The sequence below is a fragment of the Mastigoproctus giganteus genome, chromosome 2 (genome assembly GCF_048544385.1).
Source record: "Mastigoproctus giganteus isolate SK-2022 chromosome 2, ASM4854438v1, whole genome shotgun sequence".
Lineage (NCBI taxonomy): Eukaryota > Metazoa > Arthropoda > Arachnida > Uropygi > Thelyphonidae > Mastigoproctus > Mastigoproctus giganteus.
The window spans coordinates 256097297-256110184 of record NC_143576.1 but is presented as its reverse complement, the minus strand read 5'-3'; the positions used below and the strand labels follow the sequence as shown (position 1 = coordinate 256110184).

Below are 12888 nucleotides of genomic sequence, written 5' to 3'. Positions count from 1 at the left end.
TAATTGAAAAGGTGGAGTCATATAGTTATCTGGGACAAGTTATTAGCTGTAATAATGATAAATGGCTGGAAGTCAAGAGAAGAATAAATTTTGATGGATAGCATTCAGGAAATATAGTCACATGCTGAAGAGCAATATCCCAGTTTGTCTGAAACGTAAAATAATGAATCAATGTATACTCCCCACCATGACTTATGGAAGTGAAACTTGGGCACTCACCAAAAGAATGGAAGAGAAGCTAAGAACTACACAGCGAAGAATGGAACGAAGTATATTGGGAATCAGACTGTTAGATAAGAAGAGAAACACATGGATTAGGCAGCAAACTCAAGTAAAGGACATTCTTATCAAAACTAAAGAACTAAAATGGTCTTGGGCAGGACACATAGCTCGAAGACATGATGACAGATGGACTAAGAAAATAACAGAATGGTACCCAAGAGGAGCTAGAAGAAAACCTGGTAGACAAAGGCGGAGATGGATAGATGAAATTCATGAGGTTTTGGGTAGTAAATGGATGGCCATTGCACAAAACAGAAGGTACTGGAAAGTTGTTGGAGAGGCCTTCATGCTGCAGTGGATTCGAAATGGCTGATGATGATGATGACAAAAAATAATGATAGAGAGCTGCTGACCAGCCTGCATACAAGCACAAAAAATAAAATAATAATAAATAAATAAATAAAAAAAATGTTGTGTGTGTGTGTGTGTGTGTGTGTGTGTGTGTGTGTGTGTGTGTGTGTGTGTGTGTGTGTGCGTGTGTGTGTGTGTGTGTGTGTGTGTGTGTTGCAGGTTGCATTATATGTTGCAGCCAGCAGCAATTCATATACATTGTACAAAAGTGTGTATGTAGAACGATTATGTTTTTGTGCTACATCACTGGTTGATTATGCCACATTAAACTCAGTACAGTCAATCCTCGTTTAACACGTGTTTACATTACACGAATTCGATCATACACGATTTATAAATAGGGAATGATATCTTATATAACACGAACCGAATTCGCTTATTCACGATTCGCGCTTGTGTTTACAAGAAATGGCAGTCAAACGCAGAATCACCCCAACCGAATGCAACACGATAGGAATGAAGTGAAGATTCTGAAAATGTATTTATGTTTTTTATATCAGTGAAGGGGAAACACATTTCACTATAATAATGTAAAAACCAACACAATTCCAGCTATCGGTATAATCGCAAATGCAATTAGATCAAGTTTACTACCAGTTTATAACAGATTCAACTAGCAGAAACGCAACTGGAAATTGTTTTTATTGTTTTATGGTAGTAATCCCTAGAAATGTGCTTTAGTAAAATGTGAGGTGTTAATAGTGTATCTCTGCCTTTACGGTGTTGTTTATTCAGTTGCTACACGTGCTCAGCTTTGTTTATGTGTATCAAACGTGCCTCCTCGTTTTGTAATTGTGCTTTATTCCCTAAAAATGAGTAAAATACTTAAAAGGTTTGAAAAGGAAGCGTTCTGGTGAAGACACTGCAGATTCAGAGAGAAAAAGAAAAGCAATATCGATAAACGGAGGCGGACTGGGTCAAAAATTCTTGCCCGGGAAAATTTATAGTGGCCTCATACTATGGTTTATGGCCAAAATCACATCGGCCTCCGGCCCACCGGGGTTTCCCCAGTAAGGCTTATGGCCAGTCCGCCTCTGTCGATAGAGAAAAAATATGAAATTGTGAAACTCTTTGAGCGAAATGAAAGACCATGTGATATTGCACGTGCTACAGGCCTAAATGAGGCAACGCTGAGAATTACAAAGAATGCAGAGAAAATAAAAACAACTTTCATAGCAGGAACAACTCAAAGTGTAATTAAACTCCATTAGATTAAGACACAAAGAATTGGAAGAGATGGAACGTCTGTCATCTGTTTGGATTGAAATTAAAAAAAAAAAAAAAAACAAGTTTGCTTACGATAGAAATAAAAGCATTAGCAATATTTTATTACGTAATAGTCATAATAAAATACTTACGTATTTTTTTACGATTATTTATTGTTTTTGGTAATGTTTTGGTTACAAATGTGCATTCAATCTTGGGTGGTCGGCACCTAACCCTATTTTTCCCATAGGGCCTGTTGTTTATATTGCATGAGGGTTTCTAGGTACACAACTATCGTGCTATACGAGGACTGACTGTATTGTTATCTGTATATGCTCACCTTAAATCTCTGTACGTGGTGTCTGTTCTTCCTGTGTACATTTCTTGTCCTATTCTTGGGGAAAAAAAATAATAACAGGTTCATTTGCCATGATTTAATTTAGAGAAAACTCCAACAGTTACTCTTAATATTTCAAAGGCTTTAATCACATGTGGTATAAAGGCTTTCTTTGTAATTTCTTATTCTGATTTAGCATTCTTTATGAATGTTGATAATTTACTTTTTAGCTACTGGAATTACATGGCATACATTAAACAGAGCACTCTTGATGGCTAAAATGGAATAATGCATATTTTTTAAAATTTATTTGGATCTTGAATAAAAACAGATTCATAATACTTCTTTTTTGGTTATTACTATAGTAGGCTGTTACATTTCATTCTGTATAATTCTTAATGTATTTTTCTGTTGTGTTGACCTCTGCAATTAAGAAATTTATTTGTGCAGAACATAAGAGAATAGTATTAGTAGTGGTATATGATGCAAGAAAGAAACTTGTAAAGTATCGGCCAAAATAAAACCTTCCCACATCACCTGTTAATCCCTAATAATTTGTCTAGTTCTTCCTCGAATTTGTTCAAACTGCTTACTTCCACAGCAACTGATGGACGTTTGTTCCAACAATTAACCACCCTCCTGGCTGGAGACAAACCTGCACGTTTATCCTGTAACCATACTTCCTCAGTTTGAATTTTTGCCCAATTTTGTGTGTAGTAAGAGCAAGGGGAAGAATGCCATCAGCATCCATTCAAAGCCTTAAACACTTCAGTGATATCATCTTGCATGTGCCTAGTCTTCAAATGCTTCAATTTGTAGAACTGAAGCCTTTCTTGGTAAGACCACCCTTTCTGATAAATCCCTACCTGTGGGGTTTCTTACGTATTGATTGAATGTTTTGTGTCATGCTTTATATGTTATTCTCTGAATTTTCGCCCTATAGCATTCTGTTACCATAAAACATTTTGACCACTTCACTTATATAACCAAATTTTTACAAATTAAATTAATTCTTTACAGCTAATTTTGTGTCAGCATATTTTGAACCTGAACTGTAGTAGCATTAAATGTAATGCCAGAATATAATTACACAGAACACATTCAATTTTAGAAGCTTCTTAAAGAAAAGTCCCCATTGGTTAAATGAAAATGATTTGTATCCACTTTAGTAGACGTTATAAATTCCACTAAGATATTACTTTTAAATATGCTATATTGTAGAAATTTCTACAATATAGCATATTTGTTCAATGAAATTACTTATTTAGTTTGGTTGAATTTATAAAAATCCAGACAGAAATGACCTTGTTTAAATTTTGTGAGTTGTTTAATCCGTTCATCATCATCATCATCAGCCATTTTCAATCCACTGCAGGATGAAGGCCTCTCCAGCAACTTTCCAGTTCCTTCTGTTTTGAGCACTGGCCATCCATTTACTACTCAAAAACTCATGAATTTCATCTATCCATCTCCGCCTTTGTCTACCAGGTTTTCTTCTAGCTCCTCTTGGGTACCATTCTGTTATTTTCTTAGTCCATCTGTCATCATGTCTTCGAGCTATGTGTCCTGCCCAAGACCATTTTAGTTCTTTACTTTTGATAAGAATGTCCTTTACTTGAGTTTGCTGCCTAATCCATGTGTTTCTCTTCTTATCTAACAGTCTGATTCCCAATATACTTCGTTCCATTCTTCGCTGTGTAGTTCTTAGCTTCTCTTCCATTCTTTTGGTGAGTGCCCAATCTGAAATATTTTATTTCAGACAAACTGGGATATTGCTCTTCAGTATGTGACTATATTTCCTGAATGCTATCCATCCAAAATTTATTCTTCTCTTGACTTCCAGCCATTTATCATTATTACAGCTAATAACTTGTCCCAGATAAGTATATGACTCCACCTTTTCAATTACTGCTCCTTCAATCATTATTTCCCTTTCCGTGGCATACTTGTTCATCATTACTTTTGTTTTAGCCATATTCATCTTTAGTCAAAAATCCTTACTAACTGTGCATAACTGATTAAGATTTTCCTCTAATTCTTTGGGATCGTGGCTTATGACCACAATGTCATCTGCAAATCGTAAATGGTTTAGGTACTCTCCGTTCACATTGACTCCTTTCTGCGACCAGTCTAATCTTCTGAAAGCTTCCTCAAGGGCAGCAGTAAACAGCTTCGGAGATATTGTGTCTCCTTGTCGAACTCCTTTCTCGATTTTAAATTTGCTACTGTCTTTGTCTAGTCTAATAAAGGATGTAGCACTCTCATATATTTTCTTCAAAATCATAATATATGGAGTATCTATGCCTTGTCTTTCCAGTGCCCGAAACATTGCCTTATGCTGTATGGAGTCAAACGCCTTTTCATAATCCACAAATGCCAGGCATAATGGTGTTTTATATTCATTTGCTTTCTCCATTATCTGTGATATTACGTGAAGGTGATCCATAGTTGAGAATCCTGTCCTAAAGCCAGCTTGCTCTTTCGGTTGATTCTCATCAAGTATTCTTTCTAATCTGTTAGTAATGACCCTTGTGAACAACTTGTAGATATGGGATAACAAGCTAATTGGTCTATAATTTCCAATTTCTGATTTAACTCCTTTCTTATGTAGCAAAACTATGATTGCATTATTCCACTGCTTAGGCATCACACCTTTTCTAATGCACTTTGTGAAGAGCCTTGCCAGTTTTTGTGTTATGTCTCTTCCTCCCAATTTTAACAACTCTACAGTAACTTCATCTTCCCCCGGGGCTTTCCGATTCTTCATTTTCTTCAATGCATGTTCTACCTCATCAGGAAGAATATCGGGTATGTCGTATGTGTTGCTACTTTGCAATCCATGTTGCCCACTGCTGGTATCATTCCCTCGCTCCTTGTATAATTCTCTATAGTAGTCTTCTGCTATTTGAATTATGCCTTCTCTGCTGTTTATAAGTACACCATAGCTATTCTTCAGTTTCAGTATCATTTGTCTTTCTGTATTACTTCTCATGGCTGCTGATTTAAGTCCTTTGTTTTCCCTTAATGCTTGTTCTACTTTTCTTGTGTTAAATCTTCTTATGTCCTCTCTGAGTCTCTTTCTAATGGCTTTGCATAACTCAGTATACTCAATTTTCTCCCTGTCAGTGTTTTTCTTGCTCTTCATTTGTCGTCTTTGGTTCATCATGACTAGTGTTTCTTGACTAATTTTTTCTTCTTTGGATTTCTGTTTCCCTATAGGTTTCTTGGGCTTTATCACTTTCAGAAAGTTGTAATATTCCTCGTCGATATCTTGGTCCTGAGCAGTCTGCAGAAGCTCAAACTTGTTCTTAAGTTCCAGTACATACTGCTTTTTCTCCTCCTCTGTTATTTCAAAGACCTTTGTATTATTTACTCGAGTCAGTTTTTTCCTTTCCTTTCCTTTCCTACATCTATATCAAGTGTACATCTTACCATTCTGTGATCACTTCCAACATTTACCTTATTCAGGACGGTAACATCATTCACAATATATCTTCTGTTAGTGAGGATGAAGTCGATTTCATTAGTTGTTAATCCATTTGGACTCTTCCATGTCCACTTTCTGTTCACCCTTTTGTTGAAAAAAGTGTTCATTACTGACAGTCCTTGAGATTCTGCAAATTCCACAAGTCTTTCACCTCTTTTATTTCTTTCACCAATTCCAAAATTTCCTATAGTTCCTCTTTCTGCGCTGTTTTGCCTTTTTCCAACCTTAGCATTGAAGTCCCCCATAATAATAGTGTAGTGGGTTTTCTGCTCATCTAGAAGACTCAATTTCAGTGTACATTTCTTCAACCTCTTCATCATCATGGCTTGATGTTGGTGCATAAATCATTATAATCTTTAGCTTGTACCTCCTAGAAATCTTGAATATTAGTCTTGACACCCTTGGTGATGTACTTTTGAATTCCAAAATGTTGTTTTTAAAATCTTTATGGACCAGAAACCCAACTCCACCTTCACTCCTTTCACTGTTTCCATTGGTGTACAGCAGATTTCCACTTGATAAACTTATAAGTGATTCATTTCTTCTTGTTTCAGCCAAACCGATGATATTCCAATTCACATTTTCTAATTCCTTTTCCAGCTCTAATATCCTGTCTTCACCGATGAGTGATTGTACGTTATAACAGGCCAAGTTCAATTTCCGTGCATGGCAGCCTGGTCGTACCCAGAGATTCTTAGCACCCTCTGCTTCCACTCTGATCCTCTCGCTGCTGTAAGAGGGAGAGTGAAAGCTGCTGGGGACTGAGGGCCATTTGTATTGTTGTGCTCTCGTTTCTGGAGGGTTTGGTCTTTTCCTCTTCACGCTGACCAGGCGTCTTGAAGAGAACCACTCTACACGTTCGTTGCCACCTAAGTGACGTAACAGGGCTTACCATCGAGAAGGTGTGCATGAGTGGATTTTAGGGAGGCAGGCCAACTGGACTTCTCCTAAATCTTCTGTAATAGAGAGATATTGGATCCATCAGTGTTTTAGGCTGAGTGTCTGATAACACACAGGATACCTGTTCCCCTCTAAGCCCCAATAGAATGCCAAAAGAATGTAATCAATTTTTAAATCTTTTTATATAACAATCAAATCCCTCCCTCCACCATCCTATCTGTATTAGCATGTGCTCCCTCTTTTTACCCATTCTTAATTAAAATAGATATCATTTATTGTGTTCCTGTTGGTTTAGAGTACAGATTGGTAACTTCTTAGTAGGCTTTATCAGTTTTACCATACCAAATAGCAAGATTTTATATGCAACTTCAGTTAAGTTATTTTGATTTATTTCCAAGGATAATGTGAAAAGAAACAACATGACTTGTCTGAAAAGCAGTTCTGTATTCAACTTAAATAATAACATCCATAGTGGATTTGAAAAATCTCCTAGATTGTTATATAATGCAAAATGCTAAGAAGATGTTTCTATTCACAGATTTTTTTTTTTTTTTTTCTGATAAAAATATATGTGCGTGATATTTTTATCAGAATATGATTTGAGAATATAATTTCTTTGTTATCTTTTCAGATCAGAGCTCATCAATTTGCAACAGAGATGGAATTACAACCCTTTGTGATATTTTTGAGAGATATGCTTGATCAGATTCAGGAAAAGGACACTGGAAATATTTTTGCCGAAGCTGTGGATCTGAAAGAGGTGTATTTTATTAGCTGTCTTATTTAAAATTGTGTTACTGCTGTATTTTTCTTTCCTAAACTTAAATATTTTTATTTAGTTATTTTTTGCACCTTTTTTTTTTTAAACAAATGGGCCGCATTGCATGGTTAAATGCAAGGTTGGAATCTTGTAACATGTGAGGAGATCTAGCGTATCACCCTCAAACGGTGATTAAAACTCAGACTGTCATGTTATAAATCTGTTATATCCAGTAGGTATGCCGGTTACTATGATTACAAATAAATCCCATTCACTGTTTTCCTCCATGCTATTTTCTCTAGCCGTAGTCAGAGTAAATTTGCTTTCCTGTAATGCTTGTTTGCATGATATCATTGATCCTCCTTCTCAGTCTAATAGATTAATTTTTGTTTTGAATAGCTGTTTAACTAATCTTTCTTTCTCCATCTCCTATGCTATTTCCTAAGATATTTTCTGTTTCTTCATTTGTAATAAACTTTTATTTTTTCCACTGCTTCTGTTTAATTTTTGATCGCTTTCTTTATTTCGTACTTAACTATGTTGTTTGTTATTTGGTTTTTAGGAGCATTAGCAACTAAGGCCATATTGCTCCGGGATATGCGGTGGTCATTCCCTGACCGTTCCGCATCCTCCGTATTTGGTGGTGACGGGCTCGAACCCCGGTCTAATCAAGAAGCGTGTGCTACGCATAGCTGCTCCTTCCCACCTGGCTACGGAGGCGCCACTTAACTATGAGCTCCACAGATGAAAATAGACCTAAAACTGGGCTGTAAACAGCTAATTTTGTATTTTACTTAATTTTCTACACTACTTTCCTACTGCTTTAGTTATTCTTTTGTTTATTTCCATGACAGTTTCCTTTATCATTAAAAAGACACTGATCCTAAATAAATGAAATTATTAACTTTTTCACATTTTTGATTATTTTATGTACATGCCAAATTCTATCTCTTCTTGCCCCCCATCCTTTTGTTTTTATGTAACAAAGTTTCATACGAAATTTTCTACAACCTTCATATAAATTTTAAAATCACAACAGCTGATGTTGGTAAGAATGCTTCAAATCAGTGGAATGAGAAAGATAGGGAATAACTTCAAGGGGTGTGTGTGTGTGTGTGTGTGTGTGTGTGTGTGTGTGTGTGTGTGTGTGTGTGTGTGTGTGTGTGTGTGTGTGTGTGTGTGTGTCAGGGTAGTAAACTGCAGAAGAATACTTAGTCTTAACTGTGTCTATAGTCTAGATCTATTGTCTATAGATCTAGACCAGCGTTTCCCAAACTCTTTTAGTAATGGAACCCTTTTCATCTCACAATATATTTATGGAATGCTTTTATACAGGTAGTTCCTGACTTTACGAGTTAATTTTTTCCTATAGTGCTCTCGTAAAGCAAAAACTCATAAAGCAGGAATTTATTTCCCATAGACATAAGGTTAAAAATAGGGGTTATGTTCTCAACAATGAAATTAGTTAGCTAATTAGTTTGTTTAAACAATGATTGAGTTATCCAAAGAAATGAAAATGTAGCCTGTAAAATCAAGCAAATTATAATAACGGTAAGGATCTTAATAAACTTAAATCATGCCCCAAGTTCAAGGAGCTAAAATTTTCTGTGGATTCCCTTAAATTAAACCCAACAGTCATAATTTATGACACACATAAAGATGTCAGTGACCCTGATTTTCTGGAGGACTTATTCAATAAAAACCTTGTGGATCATGGGAATTCCCAGGAAGATTTCGAGTCTGTTAAGTTGTTAAATCAGATCCCGGAACAATAGTGCTAAACAATCAACATTGGATCCTTGAGATTCCAAACAAAATTAGGAAAGTCTTTTTAGCATCAAATTGCTGGGTTTTTATTGGATGGTCCATCCATGGTATGAAGGATTTTTACACAGCATCACACTGTTTTAAATGTCTTAGCTATGGACACTCGTCTAAAAGCTGCCACCAGTCCGAGTTTACCTGCGGACATTGTGGCGACCTGGGCCACTAAATTCATGATTGTCCTAAAATGGAGGAACCTGTTTTCCCAAACTGTCAGCTTAAGAATAGGAATGTGGGCCATTCCTTCAAGGATGTTAAGTGTCATGAATTTGTGAAAGCCCAAGAGCTAATAAAAATTCAGACTGACTTTACCTAACTCTGAAGTGTCTTGTGTTTATATTTTACAGTTAAACTGTCAACGATCTTTATTGGTTCTAAACGACCTTTCTAAGTTAATGGTCCAACACAAACTTCAACTTTTAGGGTTACAATAATTATATTCCTATAAGGGTGTGGTCAAGGAGCAGCATGTGTAGCACACGCTTCTTGATTAGACTGGGTTCAAGCCAGTCACCACCAAATACGGAGGATGTGGAAAGGTCAGGGAATGACCACCGCATATCCCGGAGCAATATGGCCTTAGTTGCTAATGCTCCTAAAAACCAAATAACAAAACAAAAAACAAAACAAACCCTCTCAGCTGTTGCATTATTTCCTCAAACCCTGTTACGGTCAGTGATCAGGGGAATGCGATTACCAGGGTCTGGGCTGCCCTGGTGGTTGCTGACCCCCTCATTACTGTAACAACAATTTCGAGTCTTTGCTCCACTCATACTGCATGTGCATTCTTGGAAGGCTGTTTCAGAAAAATTTATGTGGTCTCATTGTTATGCTCAATGCAGTCAGGCCAGAGAGGCCATTGAGCCATTTCTAAATTATATGGAAGATGTTCTGATCCGTCTGTCTGGTTTTCCTGTCATTTTTATGATCTATGCTAATGCCCACTTACTTCTTTGGAATAGCCGTACTACATATTCTAAGGTGTGAGCGCTTGGAAGAGCTCATCCAGTCCAATAATCTCACTCTGTGGAATACCCCAGGACGTCTTCCAACTTTTGTTCTGTCTCTTAGTCAATCCTATATTGACATTACCCTTTAAAACTCTGCTCTTGGTAATGGCATTTCCAGCTGGCTTAGCCATTCATTGTGGTGGTCGAGTGATCACAATGTCATCACCTTTACGATCAGTCATAGCAACAATCCAAGGCCTATCAGGTGCTGTTTTGATTTCTTGCGGTTTAAAACAAAACACGTTGATTGGAACAGCTTTGATGTAAAGGTTAGTGAGCTTACTTCTGAAGAAATAATCATCTAACTTGGCTCTCTTCCTGCCGATATGCAGGTTACCGGTGTCCAAGAGATTCTAAACATAGTCTGCAAGACCAGTCTAAAAACGAAAAATGAACTGTGTTCCATGGTGGACCCCAAACTTCACTATTCTCAGAAGAAACTAACAAAATGCTTGTTGTAATTTTCAGAGAGCTAACAGGTCCAGGGCAGAGACTGACAGACTTGGTGAATTGTATAAACCCAATAGAAGGAGTTATTTCAATACCATCTTCCAAGAGAAAAAACTTGCCTGGGCAAGGTTTGTTCAGCACAGCATAAATGAAGATCTGTGGGGATTACCCTACAAACTTTGTGAAAGTAACTATAGGAGTATAGTTAATAAATTCGATGAGCTTGAAGTGCTAGTCAAGACATCAAAGGCCGATATTGTTGGGATATGAGAGACATGGTGTCACACAGACATAAGCAGTGCAGAACTGTAATTTGGGGAGTACAGTGTGTACAGAAAGGATAGACAGAACAGGAAGGGAGGAGGGGTTATGCTGTTAGTTAAGAAATACATAAAATCTAAGGAAGTGCATCCAGTTGATGTGGGTGGACATTGCAATGTTGAGTCTGTTTGGTGTGACAAGCACTGGGAAAGGAAAAAGGACAGTAGGTGTGTGTTATAGGCCTAATGAATCTGATGAGTATAATGAGCAATTGTGCAGAGAAATAGAGTGGACCAGTAAATTAGAGTGTCTTATAATGGGGGATTTTAATTTCCTGGATATTGATTGGAATTTGTGGGTTGGTCACTTACACACTAGCAAGGCTTTTGTGGATTTATTGGATGATTGTTTTCTACAGCAGCATGTTCGGGAGGCAACTAGAGGGAGTAATACTCTTGATCTGATAATCAGTAGTTATTCTTCATGCATCAAGAATCTGCAGATAAAGGAACCACTAGGTGGCAGTGAACACAGTGTGCTGAAGTGGAATTTACTCAAAGATGTAACTACCATCAAGGGTAAAGGGAAGGGTTTTTGCTTTTGTAAAGGTGACTACGGTGGTCTGAGACAGTATTTAAATTCTATACGGTGGAACCAACTGATGATGTTACCAACAACAAATTCAAAATGGGAAGCATTCAAAGAATTAATCATGGAAGCTACTAAGCTTTTCATATCAACGAAGAAATATTGTTCAAAATTTAGGCCTAAATGGATGTCAGATGAACTAATTAGACATGTGACACAGAAGCCTATGATAGATATAAGCTGTTCTGTAACCAAGTTACAAAGAAGGTTAGGCAGGCGAAGGCAGATTACGAGAAATCTTTGGCGAAGGATGCAAACTAAAACAGCAAAGAGTTCTTTACTTATGTAAACTCTAGAAGGAAGGGGATGAATCAGATTGGTCCACTTGATGTCGATGGTTCAACTGTTGATGATCCTGCTCAGGTAGCTAACAAACTAAATGAATATTTTGCATCCACATTCACACATGAGGAGTTATTCAGGGAGGGGAATGCCAGAGGTGTATTCAACTCCGGCAGTAAGCTAGATAATCTTGTAATAACTGAGAGTAAAGTGGAGGAGAAATTGTTGAAGATAAACACAAGAAAGGCACCTGGGGTGGATGGAATCTATCCAGTTATATTAAAGGAGGTGGCAAAGGAAGTAAGCAAACCCTTAGCCATAATCATGAGAGCTTCCCTGGATTCAGGGGGAGGTATCCATGGACTAGAGAAGTACAAATGTGACCCCAATCCTCAAAGGAGGATCAAAGGGAGACACAGGTAATTACAGACCTGTTAGTTTAACTTCTGTTCCAGGGAAATTAATGGAGGCACTGGTTAAAGAAGCATTGATAAGGAGGTGATTATCCCCTTGTATAAGGCAATGGTCAGGCCACACCTTGAGTACTGTATATAGGTGGCGCCTTCGTAGCCAGGTGGGCAGGAGCAGCAGTGCGTAGCACACGCTTCTTGATTAGACCGGGGTTTGAGCCCGTGACCACCAAATACGGAGGATGCGGAAAGGTCAGGGAATGACCACCGCATATCCCCGGAGCAATATGGCCATAGTTGCTAATGCTCCTAAAAACCAAATAATAATAACTGTATATAGGTCTGGAGGCCTCATTTTAAGAAGGATGTAGAGCTGTTGGAACGAGTACAGAGAAGGGCAACAAGATTAGTGAATGGAACAAAGGGTTGCTGTTATGAAGAAAGGCTTAAGTTTTGCAAATTACAGTGTCTGGAGACCAGGCACCTGCGAGGTGATCTGATTGAGGTGTATAAAGCCTTGAATGGTTTGAGCATGTTCAATGCGGATGGGATTCTTCCTCTTGCTCAGAATAATCGCCTGAGAGGGCATGAATTGAAATTGAGGAAAGACGGTTGTAGGATAGATGTGCGGAAGTTTGCCTTTAGCCAGCGGGTGGTTGATTGGCGGAACAAACTTCCAT

General features: G+C 37.6%; 1 protein-coding gene across 3 annotated transcripts in view; it reads left to right on the top strand.

Moving 5' to 3' along the window:
• Positions 1–12888, top strand: part of Br140 (bromodomain-containing protein 140) — a 507858-nt gene that overhangs the window by 211608 nt on the left and 283362 nt on the right. For all 3 annotated transcript variants that reach the window (XM_090369105.1, XM_090369103.1, XM_090369102.1), the window contains exon 9: positions 7195–7323. In XM_090369105.1, the coding sequence (XP_090225231.1) occupies positions 7195–7323 (129 nt within the window). The remainder of the gene's footprint in view (positions 1–7194; positions 7324–12888) is intronic.